Source organism: Haemaphysalis longicornis, unplaced genomic scaffold, assembly GCF_048455015.1.
Source record: "Haemaphysalis longicornis isolate Haplotype H1 unplaced genomic scaffold, Haemaphysalis longicornis Haplotype H1 scaffold_2, whole genome shotgun sequence".
Classification (NCBI taxonomy): Eukaryota; Metazoa; Arthropoda; class Arachnida; order Ixodida; family Ixodidae; genus Haemaphysalis; species Haemaphysalis longicornis.
This window is the reverse complement of record NW_027526295.1, coordinates 221,603,905-221,617,947: the sequence shown is the minus strand read 5'-3', so window position 1 is coordinate 221,617,947 and position 14,043 is coordinate 221,603,905. Positions and strand designations below refer to the sequence as shown.

At 49.6% G+C, this 14,043-nt stretch overlaps 1 protein-coding gene across 1 annotated transcript in view; it reads right to left on the bottom strand.

The window, feature by feature from the left end:
• Window positions 1-13,817, bottom strand: part of LOC144169958 (BMP and activin membrane-bound inhibitor homolog) — a 58,334-nt gene extending 44,517 nt beyond the window's left edge. Inside the window, exon 1 of the mRNA XM_077699421.1 lies at window positions 12,576-13,817. Within this exon, the coding sequence (XP_077555547.1) occupies window positions 12,576-12,687 (112 nt within the window). The 5' untranslated portion in view covers window positions 12,688-13,817. The remainder of the gene's footprint in view (window positions 1-12,575) is intronic.
• Between the last annotated feature and the right edge of the window lie 226 nt (window positions 13,818-14,043).

Sequence of the window (14,043 nt, the reverse complement as noted above, 5' to 3'; positions counted from 1 at the left end):
GGGGCGTTAGTGCTGAATATTTCTATATGTCCGGGGAAAAGATAGGACTTCTTCATGTGCTGGAGGAGGCATGAGCTGGTCCTGATGATGTGGAGGTCGGGAGGAGTGAGCAAGGACTGTAGAATGCTTATGGCGGAGGATACGATGTGGCCGGTGGCGTAGTGGCGGCAAGTGTGGTATACTCGGTACCGGAAGTTGCCGCTGTGCCTTATCACCGTAGCCGGATGTTTCTCCGCGCGGCGCAAATAGGGCGTTACTGGAATATTTTGAACATGGCATGAGCCGTTCCCGTAATTTTTTGGACTTAATATGCTTATAAACGACTCCAGTGACGACAAACAAACTGCGTGAGACAAGGCAGACGATATCACGCATTCATAGCAAACCCCTTTCAAAACGCGCGCGCACTGACGTCACGGGTCCGGCGCTTTGGCGGAGTGATACACTACATGAGGTGGTGTCGTTCTTGAGTTGTAACCGAGTATAGACGGTAACGTGACGAGGGTATCTTGGGCAGTGGTGGCGGCGAGCGCGGTGGCGATTTTCGGCTCAGCGTTAGTGTCAGTTGTGAGAGTGGTAAGGGCGCTTAGTTCACTATACCGATGAGCCAGGGTGGAGACGGCAAAGGCTGGCGTTTACATAGCGGATTTCCAGGGGACTTACTTGCAGCATATTACAGAGTACACGGGCTTAAGTGTCGGCGGCCTGAGTTGGATGGTATGCATGTTTCGATGGGTGGGGTCGCTTGCTATGCCAGCAGTGGACAGCTAACGGGAGTTATTGTCGAGGTGTACGCGTGTCCGGAAGTTGGTAGCCAAAGCATGGCAGAAGTAATCTAATAAGCTCTCTATTACAGCGACTAGAAGAACAAACATGAAGCAATGAACCCCCCTCCCCCCTTCCCCCTGTCTCCCCGTACCGAAGAAAATCTTCACGAGGAGCTTTCTGGCTACGCCTGACCAATAGTTGCCGGTTGTGCCCAGCCGAGTATGTAGGATGAAAAGATAGAGAGGGCTCTAATGAGAATCAGGATCACGAGAGCGGGATTTACTTAGTCCCGCTGCCCGTGCACCAACGGGTAAAGAGGAATGGAGATGGGGAGCGTGGCGTTTAATCGCGAAATGGTCGGCACTCAAGCTCTTCACGGTGGGGAGCGGCTCGCAATAATAATAATAATAATAATAATAATAAAGGTTCCGAGCGGCAGGAGGTGAACCATCCACATCCTCGTTCAATTCCTCTATGATATATATATATATATATATATATATATATATATATATATATATATATATATATATATATATATATATATATATATATATATATATATATACAGCGGTCCTCCGCGCCACACGTGCACATGTTAGTCTCCGACACGTATACCCTAGTAATGCCTCAATCAACGTTGAATAGAAGGAATGCGCGCAGCACGAGAGTAAGATGGGAGAAGAAAGGCGTCACTGCCGCCTACATACGATGTCTGACACGACACACTCAGCGTGGATCGGTTCGTGCCCGACGGAAGCCCGCGCCCGTGAAATATTTATTATCCGCCGCTACATGACTTGTCTGCGGCGTAACGACCGCTAGTTCAACAAGTGAAACCCCCGAGGCTGCCGGGTAGTTCTGCAGACGGGTGATTAACGAGTTTCCACGGCTTTTGTTTTCCTCGCCGTGGGTGCACGCCTCTGAAACGTGCGCGAAGAGGGAAACGTGGCCGCACGCCCGATGCTTGGCTTGAATGTCCCTCGGTATCCCACATTTATAGCGGGAATCTTTCGCGGCGGGAGTGGGCAGCGATGGCGAGTAATAAGGCGTGAGTAGCTTGTCAGCGCTCGTTAGAGATCCAAATGAGACGATGTAGACAGCCTTTGTAGGCTCGAGTGTATTTACACAAAAGAGGCTTAAGTGCTCCTGTTGCGAGTCTTGACAGGCAGGGCGGGAGGAGTTTATGTGTGCAGGTAACGCAAACTTTCCCACCAGCTGCTTCTGACGTGGCGGTGCGAAAAATGCGAAATGCTACTTGGCAACGCCGTCTTAAAAAAACACATTATGCGTGTAAATAGACTGTGAAGGTATTATTGCGGAAACTCGATCGTGAACTTCAGCTGTTTATTCAGGAACCAGCAATTCTTAGTTCACACTGGTCCTTTGACACAAAATGTCCAACCGAATCATCTAGCTCTTAAGTTCTCGTTGTGCTAAATGTAGACCTAGATAATTGACGAGTCAATGAGTATCTAAGAAGCACTGAAAGTGTTTCAGCAACGTTCTAGACCATACGAAAACCAGAATCTAATTGATTTCGGCTAATCCCTCGTACGAAAAAATCCACAAGAATACAATTCCTTGGGGAGAGAGAGAGGAGAGAGAGAGAGAGAGAGCGAGAGCGAGCGAGCGAGCGAGAGAGAGAGAGAGAGAGAGAGAGAGAGAGAGAGAGAGAGAGAGAGAGAGAGAGAGAGAGAGAGAGAGGGGGGGGGGGTACACGAGAATATGAGATGGAAGATGATGACGATTATGACTATGAGAGGAAGATTAAGTATGCGATAGTGACCTTAAGGTACTAGCAAGTAACTGTGATGGGAGTCAATGTGCCAGTGCTGGCATGCGACTAACTGCTCACAAAATATATTGTCCTCACATCTTTCCATCGAAGGGAAGGAGGTGTGTTCCTATCCATTCATTTGTCTTCATACCAACTCCTCATTTCTTACCAAGTCCTCGGCGTCCTAACACGTCCCGCTTTGACCTCTAACGTCGCTAACTGGCACCCGCAGCTTCACACGCAATGAGTTTTGCGTTGCTTTGCATGTCGTAAGGACCGACGTTACGGCAACCTTAAATTAGGACTATATATATATATAGGCTTAACAAGGGCGACTCGTCAATGCTGGAGTCATAGCGACGCTGAGAAAACAAAAAACAACAAAAAAAAACGGGCCGTCTACACAAATGTGAAACCTGGGGAGGGGCGAATCATGCAGTGTATAAGTGTATAATACAGTTACGCTGATACGGTTTCGAAGTTATGAAGAAGTGTGTAACGCGGTTTCGATGCTGAGTGCTCGGCGTCTTTGGCCTCGGCGTTTTTTCCCACGGCGACGAAACCGTTTGGGGGTAGAGGTATACAGCTTTGCTGTAAAAGTCTCATGTTTTTGAAGCACGAAGCGTTCTAGCGCGAGGCATTTGAAAACGAGTGTCCCGTTGCATGTGCGTCGGCAGGATTTTGTCTTGAGGGGGGGCAAACTCATTATATTGAGGGGAAAGAGGGAGGGGGCAAGGGGGAGGGGCAATGTGTTCCTGGGTGGCTTTGGGGGGAGGGAGAAAGTGCCCCTTTTTCATCCCCCTGAAAACGCCCATGTCCAGGTGTGTTCCTTTAATACGCGCTTTTGCCAACGGAGATGAAACGTTCTCGCGTGAGGCATTGGAAAACGAGTGTCCCGGTGTTTTTTTTTTACGCGTTACGTTCTAGCGCGAGGAGTTGGAAAGAGAATTTCCCGGTGTTTTAGTAGTGACTACATGAAACGCCGACAGCCCGAGCCCAAAGGTGCTTCGCCCCTAAAGGACACAAGGGAAAAAAGGGATATCATGATGACATTAAAGGCATGTTCGGCCATTGGAATTCGGACACTAAACCCCTTCCCATTCGCTGCACCTTAGGTGTGCTTAGGTTTCCTCGTAATTTTCAGGCACTCAATTTGGCATTAAAAAAAAGAGGATCCTAATTTGAAACAGATTAGTTCACAGGGCCGAGTAAGTAGCGGGGGATCCGCCCCTCTCAAGTGCACCGATGGTCACATGGAATTTGAGTTGAGCACTTTTACCTCGATGTAGTAAGCTCTACGACAAAGACCTTACATATTGTTCATCACCAGACAATAATAAAAGTAGCAAACCCACAAAACAATTCTCGTACACATCGTGCGTTGAAGATTCCGTGAAGCGCCCGAGGTAACTGAGATCTGCGGACTACTGTTATTTCAAGCATATCCAAAGATTTGCAGTAGCTAAAAAAATGCAACTTTTGCTTTTCGCACGGTTCAGCGGTATGCAGCGGCTAGTGACGGCGTGTGTATGTGACGCAAAAGTATACACCGGACGACGAAGCGGAAAGTTGTGAAGAAGTCAATGCCGGTTCCGCTTCCTTGTATTGCTTCACTTCATCCTCTGTTTAGCGCACTCCCGCCACGCCACCCAGATTCTGTTCACATGTATTAATCCAACTGGTTCCCTTAAAATAGGCGTGGAAATTTTATTTCGTACCTATTCAACATGTCATCCACTTCCTAATAAAGCTTTGTTATGTTATTACGCAGTAATAAATTATTTTCACATAACCAGCCAAATCATCGATGTTTAAACACGTGGCGTTGAGGGCCCCATGTCGCAGGAAGGCAGGAGGCCTTGGCCGTGAGCGAGAAATCGTCGTGAGCGAAAGTCCGGTAGCGCCACCTTGCGGCACGCACTGAAACCCCCGGGACCGTAATGAGTGCGAGAAGGACCGGAAAGTTGGCGCCAGTCGGAAAGTTTTCGCGCGATTGGAACGGGAAAGCGTCCTACAGTTTTTTTTTTTCTTTCTTTATCCAGGATTCAATACCTTTATCTCGCACAGCCCATCCTGCCAATTAATTTTAAATCTCGCTTTTCAGCGTTTTCACCCTTCTTCTTCCCTAAAACAATGTAACGACGGTGTTGCTTGCATTGGGACTCGCTGAATATGCGTGCCCTAATTCTTATCTTTAGCGCTAAATCACTGCTACCCAACTGCCCTGTGTTTCACGAGTGTATACGTTGAAGCCATAGTGACGGTGCCGCCGTTGCTAAGGGGCCAACGAAACTGCTGGGGCAAGAGCTAAAGGTGGAGGGGGGGGGGGGGGTGTATGCGCCGGGCTGACGTTAGGCCTAACGTTACACTTTGACGTGAAATGTCAAACGGGCCCTGCAGGACTGACGTACAATGAGTGTAACGTTGTTTGGTGGGTCGCTAAGCTTTAACGCTAGGGCTGCCAAACGCTAAGCCCATACAGAAGCCTAACAATGGCGACGAGTCACATGTTTAGGTCATAGTAACAGAGAAAAAAAGGAAAAGACACAAAGGGAAAGGGGTGGAAATGATGACGCTTTCGTGGTTCCATCTTAAGCCACACAAGCGTACATGTCCCCTCGAACTCGGATCAAGCTCGCTGACAGGACACGTAATACACCCGCAGAAACCTGTCGAACAACGCTTCACAAAACGGCTAATCAACTCAGACGTTTCAGTTAATCAAGAAGCTATATTAATGAATTGCTTTAGATGCATGCACTAGGATGGTCGACCGCAAGAAATATGTGCGCGTACTCTGAAGCCTCGCAATGTGTCACATGCCCACAGTATGGTGGAGGAGGAGGAATAAACTTTATTGCAGTATGCAATTAGGGGCGGGTGGTGGCCACTGGGCCAGAAGGCACCACACCCAAAAGTGGCACGCACCCATAGGGGTGCGTAAGGAAACGGTTTATAAGCCGGAATATATGCTAATTTCGCAAGATATTCAGTAGTTAACGCGGACAAACCAGCCGTCATTTTTTTCTCGTCTGAATTGACAATGTTATTGTCATTCTGCAGTAGATACGTCGTTCTAAAGTCTCCTAGATATTCATGAGTCGTGCTGAGATATTCACAGAATTTTTCTATGGTGTCCATTTTCAAAGCTTTCTCCTCAACACACGCAGAGTGATCTTGCAAATAATTGGCGAAAGAAAGCCCCTTGCACCTGCTGTTTCTTGAGTCAATGAGCAACAGCGGACATTGTTCACAGCGGTTGTGTCTCGTTAAAAACTTCAAATACGTTTTAATGGTGGCACATACAAATCAAAAACGAACAAAACACCCGACAATAAATTCAAGAAATAACGGCGCTTTAAAATTTGAGGTTGAGACTTTCATATTTACTCCACACATGTACAAGCCAATTGGTCTTTGTCGGTAGGCCGCTTTGATACCACCCTTGATTTATATCGGCTCGAACACCAAAGTGAAAAACTATACACGCCTCCCCTCCCCCTCCCCCTTAGTTTCACATCTGACTAATGCATTTTTATAATTTACATTCCTACCGGCAGCTGTTTTAATAGACCCGTGCTATTTACAACGCCATGTCACCTATGTTTTATGTATGCCCGAACACTCCCAACTCCACAGCGCGTGCAGAGAATTCAAGCGTACCTATTCTCTTCGCTTTTTACAGTGACCGATGCATGGAGGCTATGCGTCTCTCAATACAATAAGATTGATAACCCATCACTGTGTTCACATGTAGATCGTGGCCCGAGCGCGTTTCACCTTCGACATTTTCTCCCTGATAATTTGCTCCCCTGCAATGTTATTTGCCGCGAGATTGGCCTACAGATAGCGACAGCCTCGCGCTGCTAGCGTGGAAAGAGATTTGTTTGCAACCCTACAAAGCGTAGCATACAAATCAGGAGAGAGAGAGAGAGAGAGAGAGAGAGAGAGAGAGAGAGAGAGAGAGAGAGAGAGAGAGAGAGAGAGAGAGAGAGAGAGAGAGAGAGAACTTTATCATCCAAACAGCTTTGCCCTGTTACAGCAGTGGTACGTAAAATTGCCTCGGTGATTTTTAATCTATAACGTAACAAGTCAACAGGTCAACTTTTATCGCCCACCCTCATGCACTCGTGACACTAATCAAGGCTAGGGCACATATATGCTCACGTGTAAAACTGAAAGTGGTTTGACTAACGTGAATGCGAATGGTACACCACTCGAGCGGGGCAAAGGACGCTTGGTTATGCACCATAGTTGCAGACGCCGGAACGCTCCCGTCTGCAGTGCCACGCATTGACTACCTGGGTGTTGCCTGGCAACGCGTTTCTTTCTCGCACGGCATTCTTTCCCTTTGCCCTCTAGGCATTAAGCCCCAACCACATGGAGCGATTTTGCAAGCGACTTGGGGAGCGACGCGACTAGCGACGAACTACTTTTCGCCGCGGACCAAGTCGCTCATCGAATCGCTCGGTTCTGGGTCGCCAGAAACAGTCGCTCGCCTCCCGGAAGTGGCCTCAGCGACTAGCCAATTGGAGAGCCCCTACGTAAGCACGCAACCTCCGGTTTTGGAAGAGAACGGGGGAAGATTTTGCAAATCCACGTAGACGGCGTTTGCGGTGCAGCGGCAAAGAAAGCTTTGCGTGGCAAAGCTTGTGTACACGCTGAAGCAGAAGCAATAAGGCTCCCGCACACACTAGGTGAGACCCGTGTGGGAAAAACTACGTCAAGAAAGCGAATTCTTCACGGCGTTCATGTTGGAGCCGAGAGACGAGGCGCATAAGGAAATGCGTGTGCTATCGCTAATCCAAACCAGTTTTAGAGATGCAATGAAGTGCGAAAAGCAAGGTAGAAAGGCGTAATACTTTTTAGTCCTGCTTTTTATGACAAATGAACAAAAAAAAATGTTTACAAAGAACCAGCGTACCAAGCGCGTTACTATACGCAGTGTGGCAACATAGAAATCGCTATCCTCAGTCGCTCGAGAGTCGAGCCATGGAGGAACTTTTTTTTCCTCCATGAGTCGAGCCGTCGCTGTCATGTGGTTGCCTCGGCGAGCGACTTCGCTTCGGCGACTGCGGATCCCAGTCGCGTCGCTCGTCGCGTCGCTGGAAAAATCGCTCCATGTGGTTAGCGCTTTATACCTCGGTTGAGAGGCTCCACACTCCGACAGAGGACGTCGCCCACTAACGCTGCCGCGTGCCGACGGCACGAAATACCGGCGCATTCGTTTTCGGAACGGCACGTGCCCTTGAAACTGGCGGGTTGAACATTCTGACTGATTGAAATCGTTGAGTTAATTAGCCTTTTTAAAAAGGCGTTGGTCAGTACACCTCCGAGATTGTATGCTATGGTGACATTGTGCTTGGCTTGAAACACCGCCATATTTATTCCCTGAATTCGGCACGCGCTCTTGACTGACAGGTTTGATAGAGCGCGAAGCAAATCTTTATAAGAGTAAGGATACCCATACAGTCTTTGATTTCACTATTTAGCGGAAGTCTGAAGCCCAGGCTTATCTGCGCTGCTCAAAAGAGCAGAGAAGGCCAGTCGCACCTGGGGGTTGCATTACGAACTACTGCATACACCTTGGGCTGGTTTCGTAAGGCCTTCTGATGCTGTCACTGTCTTCAAAATTCTCATTATCGCCAATTTGGCGGTGAATATCGAGCGTTTTTTTTTTATTAATGTCATGTTAGAAAAGTCCAACATATTTGCGATTTTCTCAGTCTTGCCCTAGCTGTGCTCTTGGGAACACACTGCGATACGTCGAAAAGCTGACGTCGCAAAGCGCTGAAAAGGAGGCAATAACGAGGCGGATAGCATTTTTAACACACACGAAAAGAAATGTGGTCTCGTAGGTGTCGCGAAACCCCCCCCCCCCCCCCCCTACCCGGGGACACAATGTTGACAACCTGTTTTCTATCAGTTCTGCTAAAAGTAGCGGTCGGTTTTTCAGTGTTGCCAGCAGAAACAGCGTTGCCAGCAGCGCCTCTGTAATCTCTCTCTCTCTCTCTCTTTTTTTTCTTTTTTTTTTAGTGGCTGGCACCCGTAACCCTGCCGCGCCGCTCGCCCGCGCGCGCCCGTCTTGCTGTCGCGATGTGCGCGCCGTAGTCGCGTGCAGCACTCGTGAAGCTCGAAAACAAACAAATTCTTGCGTCTTGAAATTGTCGTACTCCTGCTGCTCTCGCTCGGGCATAGTCGCTCGCCCGCTGGCTCCCCGTCTTGCTGTCGCGATGTGCGCGCCGTAGTCGCGTGCCGCACCCGTGACGGTCGAAAACAAAATCTGGCGTGTCTTTTTCGTGCACTGAGACTACACAAGTCCTTCATAAGCTGGCAGAGAGGCCACGCAGCACGTCGCTCCCGTTAGCTCAACGGGAGTCAAAAATGCGCGTCAAAAAAAAAAAAATGCGCGTCAAAAAAAAAAAAAAGAAACAGCGAGGTTGCAAAAACTATTTAAAGGGGCCCTGCAGCATTTCCCATCTAGGAATGTATTTTGGGGTAAAGTCTATTGTCCCAGCAATCTCCTCCCGCAGGAATTATGAAAATCGGTTGCTGTCACCGAAGGTACGCGCGATGAGAAATCGCGCATAAGGGGTCTATTTCCGGTCTGGTGCCGCAAAAAAGCAGGCCGGGGTGCCTGCTCGCAAGCGTGAGCTCGGGCTGGTGGGGCGTTTTTAAAGTAATAAACGTTTGTTGTCGAGTGGTCTGTTTGCGCGCTCAAAACACAAAATAAACGGCAAAACTGTGCCTGCATAGAAGAGGTTCGCACACAGCGCCGATGACGGCGGATCGTCACAGGAAATGGGAGAAATTAGCCGCGAAGTTGATCAGTGACAGCTGATCAGACAGGATTGCCTCAATGAACTACAAAAAGTCCTTCATAAGCTGGCATCGTTCATTACATTTCGCGAGGCAAAATACAGTAATCCCTTGTTATAACGAAATCGCTTTACTCGAAACAAAAAGTCCTTCATAAGCTGGCATCGTTCATTACATTTCGCGAGGCAAAATACAGTAATCCCTTGTTATAACGAAATCGCTTTACTCGAAATGTCGCTTTATTTGAAATTTATTCTGGTCCCAACCCAAACGTACGCATTTTAGGCCGCATTACTCGAAGTGCACGAAGAGCTACACCCGCTTAGAGCGAAGTGGCGAGCGGCGGCGATCCAACGGCGAGTCATGCTTCCAACATGGGTCTTTTCCCGGCGATTTTCTCGGGCCGGTCATGCTCGATTGGCACCATACGACTTTAGAAAAATGGTCCGAATGCGTGGTAGAAACACCGACACCGGCGCTGAAAAACTCTTGTTTTGGTCAAATTGGAGCAGGGGTAGCTCACGCCCGGCAAGAACTTGAAACAGCCAAAGCTAGCTTACATTTTGCACCTGAATAAAGTTTTGCTTCACTGAATACATTGTCCTTTGATTCCTTTGATTTCTCATCGCGCGTACCTTCGGTGACAGCAACCGATTTTCATAATTCCTGCGGGAGGAGATTGCTGGGACAATAGACTTTACCCCAAAATACATTCCTAGATGGGAAATGCTGCAGGGCCCCTTTAAACAGTTTTTGCAACCTCGCTGTTTCTTTTTCTTTTTTTTGACGCGCATTTTTTTTTGTTTTGTTTTTGACGCGCATTTTTGACTCCCGTTGAGCTAACGGGAGCGACGTGCTGCGTGGCCTCTCTGCCAGCTTATGAAGGACTTGTGTAGTCTCAGTGCACGAAAAAGACACGCCAGATTTTGTTTTCGACCTTCACGGGTGCGGCACGCGACTACGGCGCGCGCGCCGGCGAGCGAGGGCACCAGTACGGCCCAGGAGTGCGGCACGCGCGCGCGCCGGCGGAGAAGGAGGAGGAGGAGGAAACATTAAGCTTAGCAATAAAACACAAAAAAGACCCGATAGGTTTGGCGGAATGAGGAAAAAGCAAGTTGGCAACATTGAGCCTCAAGTTGGCAACATTGTGTCCCCGGGTAGGGGGTTTCGCGACACCTACGAGACCACTGCCCAATTTTGGTCTGTGCGTAATGTCTATCTGTCAGTCTGTCCCTCGATTCTACCACCGGGCCAAAAGATAAATACTGAAACCAGAAGTTTATGTAGAGAAAACCTTCGCAAACTAGTAATTCTGGTACGATATTTCATACATGTCAATATAGTTGAGCAAAAAAAAATACATTAGAGACAAAACATCAATACATAACTAGTACTAGGCAGTGTTATTTTAATTGAAAATAGGTGTGCGCTTGATATTTGCCATGATTTTGCCGTAGATAATAAAGAAGATACGCGCTGAAAACAATATTTTGACCGAAAAGTACAAAAAGAGCTCGCACCCGAGCCTATAATTCGTAACGGCACTCCAAGTTCAACAGTAACAAAAGCTGCCGAAAAACGGTGCGCGAGCAGTAAAACGCGGGAAAATTGAATTGACTTGAGCAAACATCCACCCTGTTTATCGCGGGAGGAGCGAGACGGGAGAGGAGGAGTGTGAAAGGTAGGAGGGGGAGAGTCAAGAGGCACTGACGTGGCAGGGACGGCAGAACACTATCGCCTTTTGACGACATTTGCAACGAAGTGAGCAGATCCACAGACAGTGTTTTCCCCTACACACTTGAGTCTTGTGTTGCAGAGAAACCGCAGACCTGTAATATTGTGAATACTAATTGCTGACAAACAACTTGCTTCAGTTGACACCACACAACTTAACTGAACATATACCAAATTATTTTTCGAAGAAATGTAGCAAGTAAAAGAGAGAGAGAAAAAAAAATAAATGCTTCAATCAAATTTTTTGGGGAGCACATAAACATCTCGCACTTCACGACTCAAGAAACGAAGGTAGTGAGCCGCGGTTTGCATATACACGCTTGCTAGAGGAATAGGAAGAATATAAACGAAACTCGATACAAGACTTGCCGTTCTATGCGCTCGGGCATCTGTCAAGGTACATCAGCGGATGGTACTATATGCCGCAAATATCCCCCCCCCCCCCCCCCCCTAAAAAAAAAAAAGACATCCTCGTCCGCGGCCTATATCCTCCCGAAAAGAGATTCTCCATTTCTGTGGAGTATTCCATTCGCAAGGATAGCTCGAATTTGTAGCCTTTTGGTTTTAACCAACTCGTGGAAAACTATCTTGGGGTAAGTTTTCGTTTTATCGGTAGGTACTGAAAACACCGAATCCTTTTACTCACTAAATGTGTGGGTAGGAGGGCGCGTGACGACATGAACCTCGGTACGTGCTTTCAAAGGATGCGATCGCTTTCTTTTGAGGTCGGCGTGAGGCTTCTTTTGTGCCTCACCGTCTTAATCTTTGCTGTAATGCTTGTTTTTTGACACACTTTGCCATCAGTCACTCGCTTGTCGCACGCGTTTTTTTTTTCTTTTTGCTGGAGCACTAAGCAAACTGTGAAGGCAGAGACGCATTTGTTCTCGAGCTAGAAATCGGCGATTTCATGAGTTGTTTTTTTTTTTTTTGATCAGCAGATTACTCGTCAGATTCACAAAATTATGAAAATTAATAACTTTTGGTTTAAGAGCGAATTCAGTTAATGTCGTCAGAATGAACAGGTAAAACGAAACAGACGTAATGATTGCTACCTTGTAAAAATGTGCGGTGAGTAAAATGAGCTCGGAGTATCGCGTTGGGCGTAGCGGAAACATTTTGTTGAAAACTTTTTATTTGATACAGTAACATAGATAAGCCAGAATTCAGTTCAGATAGCTACCGCTCACACCGTCCTTCGGCTACAGTAGTTTGCCAAATATCAGCTGCCAAATCACAGGTTGACGTGCAGGTAATAACCATTTCCTTATATTTAATCGCCACCTACGGATGGGTGGCTTTAAATCTCTCTCTCTCTCTACTGACAAAACTCCTGCGCGAAGCCTCTGCGGCGTTCCTCGCCACCCACGTGAACGACGTGCAGGGAGTGACAGCCCAGCACGCACGCCGGGTCCATCTGCTCGCTTTGCCGGCGCGCGCAACCCGTTCGGTTCGCTCGAACGACAGGGGGGCTTACCTCGCACACCGGGCCACCGCTGGAGGCAGAGCAGCAGAGGCAGCAGGAGCAGCGCGGGGGACGACAGGCCAGCAGCAGTTTCTCTCGGGAGGATCGTGCCTAGGCCAAGCATGTCCGTTCGCGCCGCCAGCGGCCGCGACTCGTGGCGCGTCCAGCCAAGAGCGGCGTCAGCCGCCGGCACGCCAGCGTCGGCGCTCGCCGCCCGACGCCGCGACGCCGAAGTGCCGCGCCGGGCTGTCGGCGGCTCCCCCCGACAACACGCGCGCCGCCGCCAGCGCCGCTCGCTGTCCGGCGCCGGAGTAGCAGCGGCGTTGCCCCCCTCAGCCTCTTGCTTCCGCGCTTGCTTGGCTTACTTCCGCGCGCGCCGGTTCGCTGGCCCTCTTCCTTGCAAGGCTCCGATGCCCCGCCGCCTCCCACGCCGCCCGGCTCTGGACGCCAGTCGAAAATTCTCTTGATGTATGGTGGTCGGGCAGCGCTTTTCCCCTCTATCCAGGATTCTCCTTTTTTCTTCTTTCCTCTTTCGGCCGACAGTGGGGAAACCGCGACCACGCGGCGACGGCGGCTCGGATGAAAAAGTTGTCCAGTTTCGCGCCAGCGAACGTTAGGAAACGGAGCGAGGGAGGGCACGATGACAGATTGTTGTTTCTCCGCACAACACAGCTGACACGGCACCAATTTCGACGGGCAGGAGATTAACGAAAAGTCGTACCCTTGTTTCTTCGCTTTTTCCCTGTTCGTTGGCAGATTTGCTTTCTCTCTCTCTCTCTTCCAGACTCCGCCGTAATTAAGCGCGGGGTACACAGTAGTTCGGCGTCGTTGCTGACAAGCTATCACTGGAAAACACTCGTGACGCCGACCGTGGCAGCTGGTGGGACGCACAGGTGGAGACAACCGGTGAACTGAGCATCGACACGACTTCCAGTGGAAGCACACGTTGCGGGGGGCGGCGTCGCCTCCAGCGTGTCATTGGCGGGCCAGATCGGGTGGCGTTGAAGCGCGACGGACATGCAAATGCGGCGTGTACAGCCACGTCCCGTACGACGACTCAGTGACGACGACGGGTCGAAGCTCCGGAGCGGCCGGGCGCGACACCACGACGCCTGGGCTCTCGGCGGCCGGCGTCCCGTCTCGGAATGGATGCAGGAGAAGAGGGGAACGCGTCACACGGAGAAGAGAAGTAGCGCGTCTGCTGAGCGCGCCGGCTTCGAGAGCGCCGCGTGGATCGGCCTCGCTTTCCGCTCCTCGCGAGTGCATCCAGCGCTTCTGAGAAGACAAAAACACGCGCCGTTTTTGGCCCGGCCGATCCCTCCCCTGGAGCGCGCGGAGGCACTTGCGAGACGCGCGCGCTTTCTACTGTTGTGGGCGGTGTGCGCGCCAATGGAGCGGCACCACGCGGACTAGCACATTTGCGATCGGTCCTCGCCCGCATTTTGAGAGAGGATCAGTACTGCACATTTGTTACAGTACG